The sequence below is a fragment of the Myotis daubentonii genome, chromosome 3 (assembly GCF_963259705.1).
Source record: "Myotis daubentonii chromosome 3, mMyoDau2.1, whole genome shotgun sequence".
Classification (NCBI taxonomy): Eukaryota; Metazoa; Chordata; class Mammalia; order Chiroptera; family Vespertilionidae; genus Myotis; species Myotis daubentonii.
The window spans coordinates 166,695,381-166,712,655 of record NC_081842.1 but is presented as its reverse complement, the minus strand read 5'-3'; the positions used below and the strand labels follow the sequence as shown (position 1 = coordinate 166,712,655).

The following is a 17,275-nucleotide window of genomic DNA, read 5'->3' as shown; positions in this document are numbered from 1 at the left end:
TTCTATATATTTAACACATTCTCACATACCCTCTGGTAGAAACAGTTTATGCAATACAACACTTTGGCCCTGGAAAAATATATAAAACAGTGAAAGCAGTAGGAGACATTAATAAAAGCAAACGTAATGTTTCTTGAAAGGAAGGCCTCAGCCAACACTGTTCAGCTCAACTCATCATATGGTCAGAAATGCCTGCCATGGGACTGGCCATGAAAGCATTTTACAAACCAATAATATATTAAAATAAAAACCTTCTGCACAGCAAAAGAAACCAGCATCAAAATGAAAAGGGGACCCATTGTATGGGAGAACATATTTGCCAATGATACATCTGATAAGGAGTTAATTTCTAAAATATATAAAGTTCTCATACAACTCAACAAAAGGAAGACAATCAAATTTAAAAAAATGGGCAGAGGACCTCAAATGATACTTCTCCAAAGAGGACATACAAATGGATAAGAGACATATGAAAACATGTTCAATGTCACTAATCTTTAGAGAGATGCAAATTAAAATGATGATGAGATACCACCTCACACCTGCCAGAATGAATACCATCAATAAATCAACAAACAACAATTGCTGACAAACTTGTGGAGAAAAGGGAACCCTAGTGCACTGCTGATGGGAATGCAGACTGGCACAGCCACTATGGAAAACAGTGTGGAGTTTCCTCAAAAAATTAAAAATAGAACTGCCATTTGATCTATTGGTCCCACTTCTAGGAATAGATTCTAAGAATCCTGAAACACCAATCAGAAAGAATATATGCACCCCTATGTTCATAGCAGCATTATTTACAAAAGCTAAGACATGGAAGGATGTAACAGATTGAGGATTCTCAGAGGGAAGGAGGAGAGGCGGGAAGAGATCAACCAATATGCATAACACATGGACACAGAGAATAGTGGGGTGAAGGCCTGAGGAGGGGACAGTAGTGGGGAAGAGGGGATTAATGGGGGAAAAAGAGGGGACATCTGTAATACTTTCAACAATACAGATAAATAAATTTTAAAAAGTTGTGCTCAACCTGGCTGTTTTTGTTGGCAAACTCATTAGTCAACAGAGCCAAATATCAACAGTACAACGATTGAAATTTCTTTTGAGAGCCAAATTTTTTAACCTTAAAATATATAGGTAGGTACATTGTTATTAACTTAATTAGGGTACTCCTAAGGCTTAGGAAGAGCCACACTCAAGGGGCCAAAGAGCCCCATGTGGCTCACGAGCCACAGTTTGCCGACCACAGGGAGCATCAGCCTGTGGACTGAAGAAAGGTCCAGGTTCAATTCTAGTCAAGGGCTTGGTACATCAACTGTAAGCTCCATTCCTGGCCCTGCTCGGTGTGTTGTGGAATACAACCAATCGATGTGTCTCTCTTACATTGATGCATTGATGTTTCTTTCTCTCTCTCTCTCTCTCTCTCTCTCTCTCTCTCTCTCTCTCTCTTTCTCTTCCTCCTCCCTTACACTCTCACTAAAATATAAATGGTAAAAAAAAATCCTAAGGTGAGGATTAACAACAACAAAGTTGTGTTCCATTGGTGTGTACTCCAAGTACAAAATCTGTAGAAATTTTGATAAATTTGAGGAACAAAGAAACAAAAATATGGATTGCCCTTTATTTAAGCTTCTACCTAAGACCACAAAGGGAGCCTGAGGACAAGAAAGAAACAATTTGATCTAGTAGTGCATTGTCAGAAATAACTTTGCATTCTCTGAACAACCAAATTTCATGGATTGATTTCAAGCGTGAATGTTAAGAGCATATTATGAGTTTTGACAATGTTCTAAAACATCTAAAAAATCACTCTGGAGAGACAAAAAAATAGGAAATATGTAGTTTAGCAATTTGAATAGGTAAACATTCTCTATGATCAAGACTCAAGAAGTTTCCTCATTGAAATTTTTTCATTGCTACTGTTGCTTTTATCTATAGTGTTTCTCATATTACAGAAAATACATTGATTTAAAAATAAAAAAGAATACCAGGAATATATAGACATTGTTCTTATTGTTGTTTTTATATCATTTTTATTAGCTGATGACATTACTGACTGACCAGTTTTCTTTGATGAAATAATAAAAATATTAAAAATTTTTCATCACCACAAAATGACTAAGAATGTCCCTTTAATTTTTTTTCTAAATTTATTTTAATTCCATTAATTTCCTATGTCATATGAAGTAAAATACTGCATAAAGTCAAATGCTGCCCATTCAGTGAGATTTCTCTCTGTGCCCCTATATGTCATTGATCATTGTTAGTAAAACCAGATTTGTCTTTACACATTGCACTCATCTCTTGTCACATTTAATGATGCAAAAAATGTGCATACCCAACCTCATCATAGCCATTATTTATCTATGTTCAACTCTTGTTGTTATCTATTAGAAGATATACCTGCTTTAAGTCTCTTCATATCCATATACATTCCTCCTCATTAGTTACAGTCATTTTGACCTCATCTTTTTTTTTTTTTTGCTGGCTCATTTATTCATTTCTTAAATCTTTGTCTTTGAAATCTCCACTTGGAGCTATTCCACAAAATATCCTTTAATCACCGACAGTCATTTACTTTGTCATTGTAGACAATTTGCAGGTACCGTTCATGACCCATTCTTTATATTAATCTTAAAGTGCAGTCTTTTGAAAGTCTTTTGAGTAGTCTGCAATCATTTCTTTTATTCTGACAAATAGCTTTAATGAAGTTTTGTGTGCCACTGCAAAACAAGATACTGAGTACCCATGGGGGGATTTTTACCAGTCTCTCTCTCTCACTTCAGTAAAAACAAAGTAAACATAGAAAAATTGGGCACCTAAAAAAGCAGTTTCTGAGAAGAGATGGAAAATGCCAAGGAGAGGTAATTTTTTCAATATGCTGATTACAAGAAAATGTTCAAGTAAGGCTACTTAGAAAAAAAGTTCCTTGGGAAGATGAGGGTAAATATACCTTTCTTTACATGCAAAGTGACTCACAGAATTGAGACAATTGTCCAGGTAACCCAGGCACAACAACAGTTTTACTAGAAACAAGATCATGAGGCACACTTGTATGCGAATATGCACTTTTAGATTTGCTTTTTTAAAAATCTGAACATTTATTTTAAATGGTTGTTTTTGTTGTTGTTTTTACATCATAAAAGGAAGCAAAACTTTACCATGAAAGAGTCATTTTAAGTGCATTTTCATATAAACTGGATGAACACTCACAGAGCTCAAATTTGGCCTAGGGTTCATCCTTCTTGCCCAGGGAAGGACAGGGCTTCGTAGCCTTTGATTCCCTGCCTCTAAGCCCTCAGTTAATCTTTTACTTCTCCAAGGAGAAAAACATTTAACCACAAATAAGGGTCTTGCATTAATTTTGAACATATCAAAGTGTTCACCACTTTTCCTGGATTTAATTATAATTATGTCAATTTGTTATATTTACTCTATAATTATAGTAACTGCTCTGCGTTTATTTTTAGTACAGTTCAGAGAGGAGTTGAACAGGTTGTATATATTGTATGCTAATGACACTTTAAGAACAAAATAGAATCAGTGTGCACTCTCTCAGTGACATTACACATGAAGAAACCTCTCAGGTATGGGCGCAATGGTAAATAAATGTGTTCCCAAATTTGAATTGTGGAATCAAATATGAATATTGCAGAGCATGACAGGAAATCTGGTTTGCAACATAGGTGTTGTTTGCCTTGTTTTGGCAGTCTTTTCAGAGTGCAGTGTGCCCTCCCTGACCTTTATGGTGGCCCAAATAAGCTGCTTGCATAACATTTTCAAATCAATAGTATCGTTTTTTAAAATAAATCTTTACTGCTGAAAGTATTACATATGTCCCTCCCCCCCATTGCCCTCTCCCACTCCTCCCCCCACCCCCGCCAAGCCTTCACCACCCACTGTCTGTGTCCTTGGGTTATGCATATACGCATATGAGTTCATCGGTTGATCTCTCCCCACACCCCCCTCCATCCTCCCCTGCCTTCCCTTCGAGGTTTGACGATCTGTTCGATGTGTCTATGTCTCTGGGTCTATTTTTGTTCATCAGTTTATGTTGGTCATTAGATTCCACATAGGAGTGAGATCATACGATATTTATCTTTCTCTGACTGGCTTATTTTGCTTAGCATAATGCTCTCCTGGTTGATTCATGCTGCTGCATATGGTATCTTGAGTAAAGTAGGTTTTGAAACGATTTTGCTTCTTGGAACAGAGAGATGGGCAAATCACCTCATATAATGACCTCCAGCTTCATTAGCGTGCTGGTCAGAACTGGCCCAGGGTACTGAATTCACTCACACCTTTCTTCCCCTGAGATGTAGGAGACATTGAGTCCTCAGATGTTCTAATCTGAGAAAACTTAGGTCTTTAGCTCACATGGGTCCTATGGGTAAGCAGAACAAGCAAATGTCTAGATGACTTGGTAGTTAAGTGCCTTGAGTTACATCTCAGTTCATTCCTTGAATTGTATATGTGTAACCTCGTATATGTAATTTCACATTCCTGAACTTGGATTTTCTTAGCTGTGATGTGGTCAGGACACCGAATTATGGTAAGGATTGAATAAGTCAATGAATATGAAGCTATTTTATCGCATACATTGTGAAAGCTGTGTAGATGCATTGCTGGAGTATGTCTATCAGTGAGATTATTATTCTATTCTCCAAAAACTTTAGAGAAGAGAACTAGCCTTGTTTACTGTAATTAAAGACCAAGATTCCACTTTTCATGTTTGACTACTAACATCTTTCAAGATCCTCCCTTCCCCTTCCCCGGTTACTTCACAGCTGAACAAACATGTAAGGAAATGAAAATGGCATGTTTCCTCCCTTGGTGCTGACGGGAAGTTCAGTCCATACACATACATATCCCAACCTGCTCAGGGAACCTTCGCTCTGGCCCACCTCCTAACTACAATTAAAACCAGACTTGTCCTTCTCCCTTGATCTTGTTTCACTCCAGACCAAATTTGAAACCTTCTCCTTGGAAATCCTATAGATGTTTACTGTTTAAATAATAAAAAAAAAGTCATACCCATTAGTATTTATATCATTCATCCCAACATCTACATAAATTCCTGGGATGAGGATGGGAGGATGGAGTTTAGGCATTTACTCAACATTCTTCAGCAGTAGGAACCCAAATAAAACATGTGCTCTGTCCAGTCAACACAATAGCTGGTTCTCCATAGTGATGTTCCCTCAGACTTGAGGAAATGTAGAGAGAACTGCTTAACAAGTGGAGAAAATGAGGCTTTTGAATCATTCTGAAATGCCAAACAATCCTAGTTTTCTCCTGTCTGAAAATGGCTTATTTTCAGGGTGTTCAAGATGAATGAGTTCAAGATGGATAGAAATATCTTGTTTTACATACTCCAGAGGGAGGTGTTAGATATGTGTCTGATTGAATATCACCCATTTAATAGGACTCTAGGAGTACCTATGTATTCACACTCCAGAAAAAGGAAACCACTACGTTACAGCTGACTAATAATTATGCGAGGCTGGATCTATTATGATCTGCTATGGAGATACTAATGGTGAGCAAGACTAAAAGCTCTACACTTTCATATTCCATGTGGTCTGGTAGAGTAGCTAGAATAACAAATTATTAAAATAGTAGATGGCATATGCTGTCACAGAAATGTTGTTGTGTGCTCTATGGAACCACATTAAGGGCATCTCACCTGGTCTGTAAATAGTGGGTAGGCTATGACCTGGCTGTTTTGGCTCAGTGGATATAGCCAGTGGACTAATGGGTCTTAGGTTTGATTCCTGTCAAGGGCATGTACCTTGGCTGCAGGCTCAATGCCCAGCCCCAGTCAGTCTAGGGAGGTGTGGGGGGAAACCAATTGATGTGTCTCTCTCTCTCTCTGTATCTCCTCCCACTCTCTCTGGAATCAATGGGAAAAAAAATATTCTCCAGTGAGGATTAACAACAAAAATAAAGAAAAAATAGTATGTTATGGAAAGATGCAAAGACTATAACTAGGTGAGAAAACTAATAATAGTGGGATAAGCTACTCTGAAAGACTGATAGGATTTGTAAATACCTTGAAGCAACAAAGGGCATAAATTGTCCATATGTCCAGATTTCACCAGGGCAATCTAAATTTCTACCTACTATACCAATGTGATTATTAATGGTGCCCAAATATGTCTTGGATATGACAATAAAAGTATATAGTTCCCCTAGCCAGATGAAAATATAAAGTAGTTTAGTATGAACTTAAACCTTGACATAATTTCTTCTTTTAATCATAATATGTTTTTGTTTTTATTTTTGTTTTTTAGTATTTTTCTGTGTTTCATATCTCTTTTATTGAATGAACTTCTTCCTTGAAATTTAACAAGTCTGACAGGATACAGATAAATCTCATAAAAAGAATTTGTTACAGTATTTCTAACATTGCAAAAAGAAAATAAAGAAAGAGCAAGAGAATCTCAAAGTCTATTACAATATGTCACAGTATCCCTGATGGCTGAGGAGTTAATTTAAGAGCTTGTCTTTTATTTCTACATCGCTAATGAAACCACAAAGGATCTTGAGAAATCAGTTTACTTCCTCTAATTTCTTAGTTTGTTCTGTCTTATTGTGATCAAAGATGAACATTTGAAAATGGGGAATATGCTATTTTTCATATAAAATTATAGTCATGTTTATATCCAATATTTTGGCTTACACTCATTTTTACTAGAAAGATGTTACATGAAGTTTATTCATTAACATATTTAAAGCATGTAACATTTGTAAGAGAATGTAAATTAACTGATAACACACATGTAGCAATACTTCTTAATGTCTCAGAGATTATATGAACTCTATAGTCTATGAAACTGGATGAGAAAAAAAATAGTGCTTATTGTTGTGCCCAGATTTCAAAGTTCCCAAGACCCCCAGGGAGCCAGTCAGTCCGATGCAAAAGCAAAGAGTCCTTTATTATGCAAGCCGGCCTGCGCTCCCCGTTCACCAGACCCACCGACACAGCGGAAAGTCCAGCGGCCGAGAGAGCGAGGCCTGATGGGACAGGGGGTTTTAAAGGGGGGTGGAGTGGGGGCAGGAGAGGGCACTGTGGGCCCGGCTGATTGGCCAGGCGCGAGTCGGTACAGGATGTGGTCATAGTGATGGCGTGCACTTCCCTTGATCACCATTGGTTAATTCAGAGAAATCCTGGGTGTGGCTAGCAGCGGCTTCTTCCCGTGAGGAAGCACGTGGCCCCATCCCAAAATGGAGGACCCAAGGCAAGATGGAGGGTGCACATGGTCCTGTCCCAAGATGGAGACCCCAAGGCAAGATGGAGGGCGCAGTCCTTGTCTGGCTCCTGCTGCTGCCGCTCGAACTCGCCACAAGGCAGGATGGCCCCCCACATGGGGCCCGGCGGTCGGCCCACGCAGGCCCCAGTCCCCCCCGACTGGGCCCCGAGGGCCGCATGGACCCTCGGCCTCAGCGCGGGCAAGCGGGGAGCCGACCACGGGGGAAGGGAGGAAAGAGTGAGGCGGTGAGGCCTTCCGCCCCCATGACCTCCCCCGTGGTCGGACGCCGCCAGGCCCCCACCCCTCGGCCCGCCGCCGGCCACCGCGCAGCCGGTCCGGAGACTCGACCACTCCGGGGAGGCCAGGCCCTACGGCGGGCGCGGAGGGATTTCAGAGCCAGGCGGTCAGACTCCTCCCCCCGCACCGCCCGGAGAGGCGGGCGGTGCGCCTTTCATTCCCCCCTTGTCTTGGAACTTCCGGCTCAATCATGAGACGGGCTGCAATTCTATTCCACCAAAACTATCAACTGAACTATCCCTATAAGGCTAACAAATGGTCCGGTGGAAGTGAAAGAAACCATTTTAGATTTAATAACTTCTATTGAAATAGGATCTTTCTTCTTAGAATTCCTCCATGGTTATCATAAAAAAACAAATCAAGATTTAGTATTATTTGCCTTGAAGAGGCTCAAGCATTCCTGTTTGTTAGGCTAGGTTTAAATTTAGAGTCTGTTGAACTAAGCCTCCGTTTTTCTGGGCACCATTTTCAGCTGGACCAAGTCTCTTCTGTTATTTGGTTCCTGGTCTGGGCTGGGCATGGGAAGCAAGAAGCAGCCACGGGGACAGGAGACCTTCCTCAGAAGGGGCGAGTGTTCAAGCCCGTGCACCATTGGGGGGGGGTGAGGATCTGTGCCCCACCTTTGTTGCACCCCAAGTTTTCTCCTACTGGCCCCCAGCTGTGCCTGTCTTAGGTCGTCCCACCCTGTGGGATCTTACCCGTCGTTGACTACCAGCTATCTCTGGGCCAAGTAGGGTGATGTGAGGTTCAGTTCTGTCTCCTTGATAGCCTATGTCCCTCTGGCCTCCATGCCCAGCAACTGCCTTGGGTTCCCCTCGCCTGCTGGCGGGGTCCCGGCATTGATCACATCTCTTGGGGAGTCCAGGTTTCGTCTACAGAGAGGCCCCAGCTTACGCCACTGGGCAAGAGACAGATCCACGGTACCAGCTTTTCATAAACCCAGCTTGAACGGAGAGCTCAGACAACAGCTGTAGACAATTGGGATCCTTTTGGCAATACAGAATGCTTAAGTGCCTTCTCAGGAGGGAATAAATCCCTTCACATATCGCCAGATTCTGGAGGAATTACATAAGGAGAAGAACATACTGATCTACTCTAAGATTTTCTGACTTTCCTTGCTACTTCCTTTTCATAGATTTAAAACAAAACAGTAACTGTTGGCATAAAACCTTCTTCCTATGCATAACTATCCCCCTAACCTTCTATTCTAAACAGGCTTCTTTTTTTTTTTTTTTTTTTTTTTTAGCTTTACTACCCCTGACATGGGCATGGTGACTCAGGCCTGCAAGGCAGTATATAGGCTGCCAGCTGTTAGCTGTCTCTCAACAGAGTCCAAAACCTGATGGGCACCCTTTCCTGCCCAGTTGGGCACCTGCCCCCTTGCCAGCTAGACACCCTTTACTTTTGGGGGCCACCCCACACAGCTCCCTTCCAGGACAGCCAACATACATTCGAAACCTGCAAAAGAATCAAAGGTTAATATAACATATCAATACAATGAAACATCATGGCTGCTTTAGGCAGCCGAATCTTCTGCTACTAAACATGTGACCCCATAAATTGTCCTTGTCTCTTTGGAGCCTTGTCCATGAAGATGCAGGCATTATCTACGTGTATTACACAGTATTGTGGGGGCTCCTGGTGACAGGAGTGATCGCGAGCCATGTTACCGGCATCAGGCAGGTCGAGCACGCCGTAGCTTGAGCTTGAGCGGGTTGCATTGATCTCGATCGATGCTCCATTTGGTGATGAAGTCTTTCCGGGTCATGGATGGATCCGCTGACCGCACGTGAGTGTGGTGGACCCAGGTCGCGATGCCATCTACCTTGAGAGCGGTGGGGGTGGTCAGCACCACAGTGTAGGGACCTTTCCAACGTGGTTCTAGGGTCTCCCGGCGGTGCCTTCTGACGTAGACCCAATCTCCTGGTCTGTGCTGATGAGGAGTTGGGGTTGGGCTGGCTTCGTAGATGGCGCGGAGGCGTGGCCAAATGTCCTCATGTGCCTTCTGGGTAAGATGTCTTCGAGCAGCTTCTTGGCCACCGTCTGAGCTGTTTCATGCTTGGTTGGGTATGCCTCTACCCAGCCAGAGAAGGTATCTACAAATACTAAAAGATATTTATAACCATACTTCCCTGGTTTAATTTCAGTGAAGTCGACTTCCCATTGTGCTCCCGGTTTGGTGCCTCTGAGCCTGGTCCCTCTTTCATTTGATCCAGCTCTTGTGTTTGTGAGTTGACAGGTCTTGCAGGCAGATACAACCTGATCTATCTTGGTATCCTGCTGGTGAATCTTGATCCCAGCATGTCGAATTAAGTCCTTCATTTTCCGGGTCCCCAGGTGAGTAGACCGGTGCATATGTTCTAATACCGTGTCCCCGAGCCGGTCTGGTAGTATGAGTTCCCCTTCTGGTGTATGCCACCATCCCTTTATTTCATGGGCTCTGGGGAGCTTTCTGATGCGTTGCAATTCTTCCTGGGAGTACTTGGGCTGGTCTGGTAAGACTGGGTCCCCTGGGTCTGGGAGTTGTAAGGCCATGGTAGGGACCGAGGTAAGGGCTACTGCCTTCGCAGCCTGGTCAGCCTTTTGGTTACCTCTTGCTACCGGGTCATCAGCTTTCTGGTGCCCTTGGCAGTGGATTATGGCTAACTTGGCAGGAAGCCATAAGGCTGCAAGCAGATCGAGAATCTCTTGCTTATTTTTTATTGTCCGTCCCTCTGCCGTCAGCAGCCCTCTCTCCTGATAGATTGCTCCGTGGACATGAGCTGTAGCAAATGCATAACGGCTGTCTGTGTAAACGTTAAGCCGCTTTCCAGCCCCCAGCGTCAGTGCCTTAGTAAGGGCGATGAGTTCTGCTCGCTGGGCTGACGTCCCGGAGGGCAGGGCCTCCGCCCACACAGTGTCCGTTTCAGTGACCACCGCTGCACCCGCGTACCTGCACCCGTCCCGCACGAAGCTGCTCCCATCCGTGAACCAGGTGGCCTCTGCATCAGGGAGGGGCTGGTCGGTCAAGTCCTTCCGGAGTCCATGCACCTGCTCTAGGATTCCCGCACAGTCGTGTAGTGGGGCATCTAAGTCAGGGTCGGGCAGCAAAGTAGCGGGATTGAGGGCCGCACTGGGGTGGAACCGTACTCTTGGAGGGTTGAGTAGGAGGCTCTGGTAATGGGTTATACGAGCGTTACTCATCCATCTGTCAGGAGGCTGCTTCAGGACTCCCTCAATGGCATGTGGGGTTGTAATCCAGATTTCCTGCCCCAGGGTCAGTTTGTCGGCGTCTTTGACTAAGAGCGCTGTTGCCGCGATAATTCTCAGGCATGGTGGCCAGCCGGCAGCTACAGGATCTAACTTCTTGGACAAATAAGCCACTGGGCGGCTCCAGGGGCCTAAAGCTTGAGTCAAGACCCCTTTCGCTATCCCTTTGTGTTCATCCACAAAGAGGTGAAAGGGCTTTGTAATATCTGGCAGGCCCAGGGCTGGGGCACCTAGAAGGGCCTTCTTTAACTGCCTAAAGGCAGCTTCATCTTTCTCAGTCCAGTCAAACGCCTTTCCCTCTTTGGTAGCTTCATATAGGGGCCTGGCGATTTCGGCAAAACCCGGTATCCAGAGGCGGCAGTAGCCGGCCGATCCTAGGAATTCCCTTACTTCTCTTCGGGAGGTGGGAGTAGGGATTTTCAAAACAGTCTCTTTCCTGGCATCCGATAACCGCCGCTGCCCGCCCTCCAGGATGTATCCCAGGTAACTCACCCTTTCTCGACATAACTGAGCCTTCCTCGCGGATGCCCGGTACCCTAAGGCCCCCAGGGTGGCCAATAGATCTTGGGTCCCCCGCTCACAGTCCTTGGCTGTGTCTGCAGCAATCAAGATGTCATCTACGTACTGGAGGAGGGTGAGGTTGGGGTGTTCCCTTCTGTACTCACCCAGGTCCTCGTGCAGCGCCTCGTCGAAGATGGTGGGTGAGTTTTTGAACCCCTGGGGTAGGCGTGTCCAAGTCAGCTGTCCACTGAAGCCCTCCTCTGGGTCATGCCACTCAAAGGCGAACAGGGACTGACTTTGAGGTGCTAGGGGTAGACTGAAGAAGGCATCTTTCAGATCTAATACCGTGTACCAGACTTTAGAGGGTGCCAAGGAGCTCAAGAGAGTGTACGGGTTTGGGACTGTTGGGTGTATGTCCATAACTCTTTTATTTACTTCTCGGAGGTCCTGTACTGGCCTGTAGTCGTTTGTCTGGGGCTTTTTAACCGGCAGTAGGGGAGTGTTCCATGCAGACTGGCAGGGAACTAACACCCCCAAGCTCTTCAGTCTCCTGATATGAGGCTGAATCCCCTTCCGTGCCTCCTGAGGCATAGGGTACTGCTTGATTCTTACCGGACCTTCTCCTGGTTTTAGTTCTACTAGGACTGGGGCCCTGTGGGCGGCCAGCCCCACCCCTCCTGTCTCTGCCCATGCTGTTGGGAATTCTTGTAGCCATTTGTCCATACTGCCCTCCACCAGGGAAGTCTTCTGGTAGAGGCGATATTCATCCTCTAGCCTCATGGTCAGGACCTGAATGGGGCGGCCCTCCTCATCGGTGACCTGAGGCCCCCCTTGTCTGAAAGTTATTTGAGCTCCAATTTTGGTCAGTAGGTCCCGTCCTAATAGTGGGTAGGGGCATTCCGGTATTACCATGAAAGAGTGGGATACCTGGCCTGATCCTAAATCTACTGTCCTTCGGGTAGTCCATGAATACTGGCTCATACCAGTTGCTCCTTGCACCCAGGACTTTTTATTCGCCAGTTTTCCTTGCGGGGTACGGAGGACCGAATGTTGTGCCCCGGTGTCAACAAGGAAGTTAACAGGAGTCCCCTCCACTCTGAGAGTTATCCTGGGCTCGGGGAGGGGGTCCGAACCCTGACTCCCCTAATCACTCAGTTCACCCAGCTCTAAGACCTTGACTCGGTCAGTCCTGTCTCCCTTCTCACCGGCCTTCTTCGGACACTCTCGAGCCCAGTGCCCTATGTCCATGCAAAACTTACATTGATTCTTCCGTAGCCCCCGCCTCCCCTCTTGGGTGGTCTGCTTACCTCTTCCTTTATTGCTTGCAAGCTGTCGGAAGCGACGGTCTCGCTCCTTGGGGAAGTCCATGGTCGTAGCCAGCAGGACCCTAGCCAGGTCCCGAGCTTGCCTACTGCTAGAGGCAGCCACGACGCGAGCTTGCCTGTCTTCTGGAGACTCTCGGTTATTGTACACCTTCTCTGCCACTGCCAGTAAATCCTGTAAACTCTTCTCTCCCAACCTATCTACTTTTTGTAGTTTCCTTTTAATATCCGCGGCCGACTGGTTTACAAAGCTTATGATCACAGCTGCCTTGTTTTCAGGAGCTTCTGGATTCATGGGGGTGTAGGTACGGTAAGCCTCCATGATCCGTTCTAAAAAGGCAGCTGGAGACTCATCCCTTTCCTGCTGAACATTCCCCACCTTGGCCAAATTAGTTGGCTTTCTAGCAGCCATTCTGAGACCTCTCATTAGGGTCTGACGATAGACCGAAAGCCTCTCCTTACCTTCTGCCGTGTTGAAATCCCATTCAGGCCTAGTTAAGGGAAAAGAGACATCTATCTGGACCTGGTTGGCAGTTGGGTTTCCATCCACGCCTGGAACCACTTTCCGGGCCTCATTGAGGATCCTTTCTCTCTCTTCCGTCGTGAACAGAACCTGTAAAAGCTGCTGACAGTCGTCCCATGTGGGCTGATGGGTGAAAAGAACAGAATCTAGCAAGTCAATAAGTCCCCCTGGTTTCTCAGAAAACTTGGGGTTTTGTGCCTTCCAGTTATAGAGATCGGATGTTGAAAAAGGCCAATAATGATACGGTTGGTTGCCATCCGCATCCGGGGGTCCAGCGGCCCGTAAGGGCAGGGTCTTGATAGTGGAGTCAGGTGCTGCAGCAGACAGTTCCCGCTGAGCCCTTTGCCGGGTGAGAGGCGGGCCTCCTACCGAGGCCACTCCCGGAACCCCGCCCCCAGCCACTCCCAGAACTCCGCCCCCAGCCACTCCCGGAACTCCGCCCCCAGCCACTCCCGGAACTCCGCCCCCAGCCACTCCCAGAACTCCGCCCCCAGCCACTCCCGGCGTGGAAGGATCGTCCCTCCATGGGCTATATGGGGGAGGAAAGATTAGTTCTTCTTCAGTCCCCCCCTGCAGGATAGGGAGGGGAGGGGCCGAAGGCTGGGTGAGAGTCTTCCTTTTCTCCTCCTTTTCCGTTCTCTGCAAAGCAAGAATGGGCTTCGGCCCGGGAGGACGTGGAGGTAGGAAGGGCCTGAGCCAAGACGGCGGGTCTTCCACGAGGTCCTGCCAAGTAACAATGTAAGAAAGCTGACCAGGACGTCCCCCCCTAAGTCGGGAGACGACATCCCTGACTCGGCGGATGGTGGGGAGGTCAAAAGTCCCCTCCGGCGGCCACCCAACGTCCAAAGTTGGCCACTCCCTGGAACAAAAAGTCTGCCACCGGTCTTTCCGAACCTCTGCACTGAGGTCCCTGGCTCTTTCCCTTACCTCTCTGAAATGATCGACCATAATGCTTAAAGGGGTAGTTTGAGTCTGTCCCATAATGTCCGTCCAGTGAGTCCACAAAATAAAACCAAAAAGACACAAACACAAACAACAAACGGGCCCGAAAATACAGTCTTCCAACGCCATGGAAGCAGAACCAAAACAGGCTTCCAATTCCATGGAAGCCAAACCCGAACGCTAGACAATGGCCTTATACCAAACTAGCTAGCAGGAGCGACCTGCTTTCCGCGAGGGGCATATCCATCCCTCTGAGGGGCATATCCATCCCTCCTGGGGGGGCGGAACGTCTTCCAACTCCCCCCCGCCTGTGGTCTTTTGGGGTGCGTCCACCTAGACCCTCTCAGGCAATTACAGATTCCAGAAATGAGCTCACACTGAACAAAACACACAACAAACAAAACAAACAACACACCTACCCCTGCCGCGGTCAGTCAGACTCTCCGGATTGCGGGTCCCTCGATGGTCCTGGGAATCCCGGACGAGCCCCCAAAATGTTGTGCCCAGATTTCAAAGTTCCCAAGACCCCCAGGGAGCCAGTCAGTCCGATGCAAAAGCAAAGAGTCCTTTATTATGCAAGCCGGCCTGCGCTCCCCGTTCACCAGACCCACCGACACAGCGGAAAGTCCAGAGGCCGAGAGAGCGAGGCCTGATGGGACAGGGGGTTTTAAAGGGGGGTGGAGTGGGGGCAGGAGAGGGCACTGTGGGCCCGGCTGATTGGCCAGGCGCGAGTCGGTACAGGATGTGGTCATAGTGATGGCGTGCACTTCCCTTGATCACCATTGGTTAATTCAGAGAAATCCTGGGTGTGGCTAGCAGCGGCTTCTTCCCGTGAGGAAGCACGTGGCCCCATCCCAAAATGGAGGACCCAAGGCAAGATGGAGGGTGCACATGGTCCTGTCCCAAGATGGAGACCCCAAGGCAAGATGGAGGGCGCAGTCCTTGTCTGGCTCCTGCTGCTGCCGCTCGAACTCGCCACAAGGCAGGATGGCCCCCCACATGGGGCCCGGCGGTCGGCCCACGCAGGCCCCGGTCCCCCCCGACTGGGCCCCGAGGGCCGCATGGACCCTCGGCCTCAGCGCGGGCAAGCGGGGAGCCGACCACGGGGGAAGGGAGGAAAGAGTGAGGCGGTGAGGCCTTCCGCCCCCATGACCTCCCCCGTGGTCGGACGCCGCCAGGCCCCCACCCCTCGGCCCGCCGCCGGCCACCGCGCAGCCGGTCCGGAGACTCGACCGCTCCGGGGAGGCCAGGCCCTACGGCGGGCGCGGAGGGATTTCAGAGCCAGGCGGTCAGACTCCTCCCCCCGCACCGCCCGGAGAGGCGGGCGGTGCGCCTTTCACTTATTACATGTGCCTATACACAATTTAAAATCCTTTTATGAATCATTAGAAAATAAGGGTGAATTGAATAAGCAATGTTGTCAAAATGATATGACATTAGCATCTACAGTGATACTAATAAGAAAAGAGGATTAGAAAGATATTAGAAAATGAACTTACAAAGAGAATAATGAATTCTTTAAAAAGCTATTTTGAATATTTGCCATTTTTCATGGATGAATATAGATATGATTGAATATGATTGATGGGGCTTATGAGAGATTGCAGAAATGTTGCAGGCCAAATATTTGAATAAATATATTTGGAAGCATTCAAAAAGGAACCCAGGTGGCCACAGTATGGCATGCTATGGGCAGTAATTTAAGAAAATATGAATGTAATGAATGATCTTTTCATGCTCAAAAGCCTATTCAACATAAGCAAACCAAAGTGGGTGGAATACCTTTTATATGCTCTGCATTGAACACAAATTCATTTCACTTAGACCTCATGGCAATCTTATGAGTTGAGTCAAATACCTCAAAGTGTTTTGCCTAAATAAGTCTTACAGATGTGTCTCATTTGTCAGGTAGAATATTTTAACAACATTTTGGTATTTAAATTTCTTTTTTAAAAAATATATTTTATTGATTTTTTACAGAGAGGAAGAGAGAAGGATAGAGAGTTAGAAACATCAATGAGAGAGAAACATCAATCAGCTGCTTCCTGCACACCTCCTACTGGGATGTGCCCGCAACCCAGGTACATGCCCTTGGCCAGAATCAAACCTGGTCTGCAGGCCAAAGCTCTATCCACTGAGCCAAACTGGTTAGGGAGGTATTCCTTTGGGTGAGACATTCCCTCCTCAGTTTATCATAATCAACACCGTCCCTTCACACACCCTTGGCCCCAACAATAGTCACTGTGATAAGCATTAGTATTTTGGTATAAGAGGAAGAGAAGCTGAGTCTCAGATACTTTGAGGAGCTTTCTCAAATTATAACGGGAAAAGAATTTAGGCAGAGAATTTAAGGTCCTCTATGTTTACTTCTTTTTTTGTTAATGTGCATGTCCATCTTCACTCCTGTGGTAGGAATTATAATGGCCCTCCAAAGATGTCCATATCCTATTTTCTGGAAACTGTGAACGTGCTATTTTTGAATAACAAAAGGAAAGTCAGGTTGCAGATGACATTAAGTTGCTAATTAGCTGACCTTAGGAAGAATAACCTGTATTTTACAGGTGGGCCCAATTTAATTGCACAAGTCCTTAAAAGTGAGGAACCCTTCCTTCTTGTTGGATCAGAGAAACAAGATAGAAGAAGCAAGAGTGAGTGAGTGTAAAAGAAACTAGACCTACACTTGCTGGTGTTAAAAATGGAGGGAGAGTCTTGGAATGTGGGTGACTTCTGGAAGGAGGGAGCAGTTGGCAGCCAGATAGAAAACCAGGATCTCTGTCCTACAACTGTGAGTAACGGGATCCTACCAACTCAAATGAGCAGGAAAAGGCTTCTCCCCTAGAACCTCTAGCAAGGAACTGCTGGTACCTTGGTTTTAGCATGGTGAGACTTATATTGGACTTCTGACCTAAAGAACTTTATGGTAATATATTTTTGTTGTTTAATCTTCTACATGTGTGTCATTTTCTTATAGCAGCAATTGCAAACAAATGCAACCACAAAGGAAAAAGAGTCTTAATCTGATTAGATGACACTAATTGGACCACATCTACTAGTGGTTGGTGTGATTTCACTGCTGGCTCTTCTTCAAATCTCCTATGCCAGAGTGTGGGTGGGGGGAGCACCAGCAAAGTCCTTCCTGTTTATTTCTTGCTCTTTCTCTCACTTATTTGGACCTGGTGTTATTT

At 46.2% G+C, this 17,275-nt stretch overlaps 1 protein-coding gene across 1 annotated transcript in view; it reads right to left on the bottom strand.

Annotated features, from left to right (window-relative positions):
• Positions 1–9,353: 9,353 nt before the first annotated feature.
• LOC132229742 (uncharacterized) overlaps positions 9,354–17,275 on the bottom strand; it is a 38,386-nt gene continuing 30,464 nt past the window's right edge. Inside the window, 1 exon segment of the mRNA XM_059686223.1 lies at positions 9,354–13,871. Within this exon segment, the coding sequence (XP_059542206.1) occupies positions 9,435–13,871 (4,437 nt within the window). The 3' untranslated portion in view covers positions 9,354–9,434.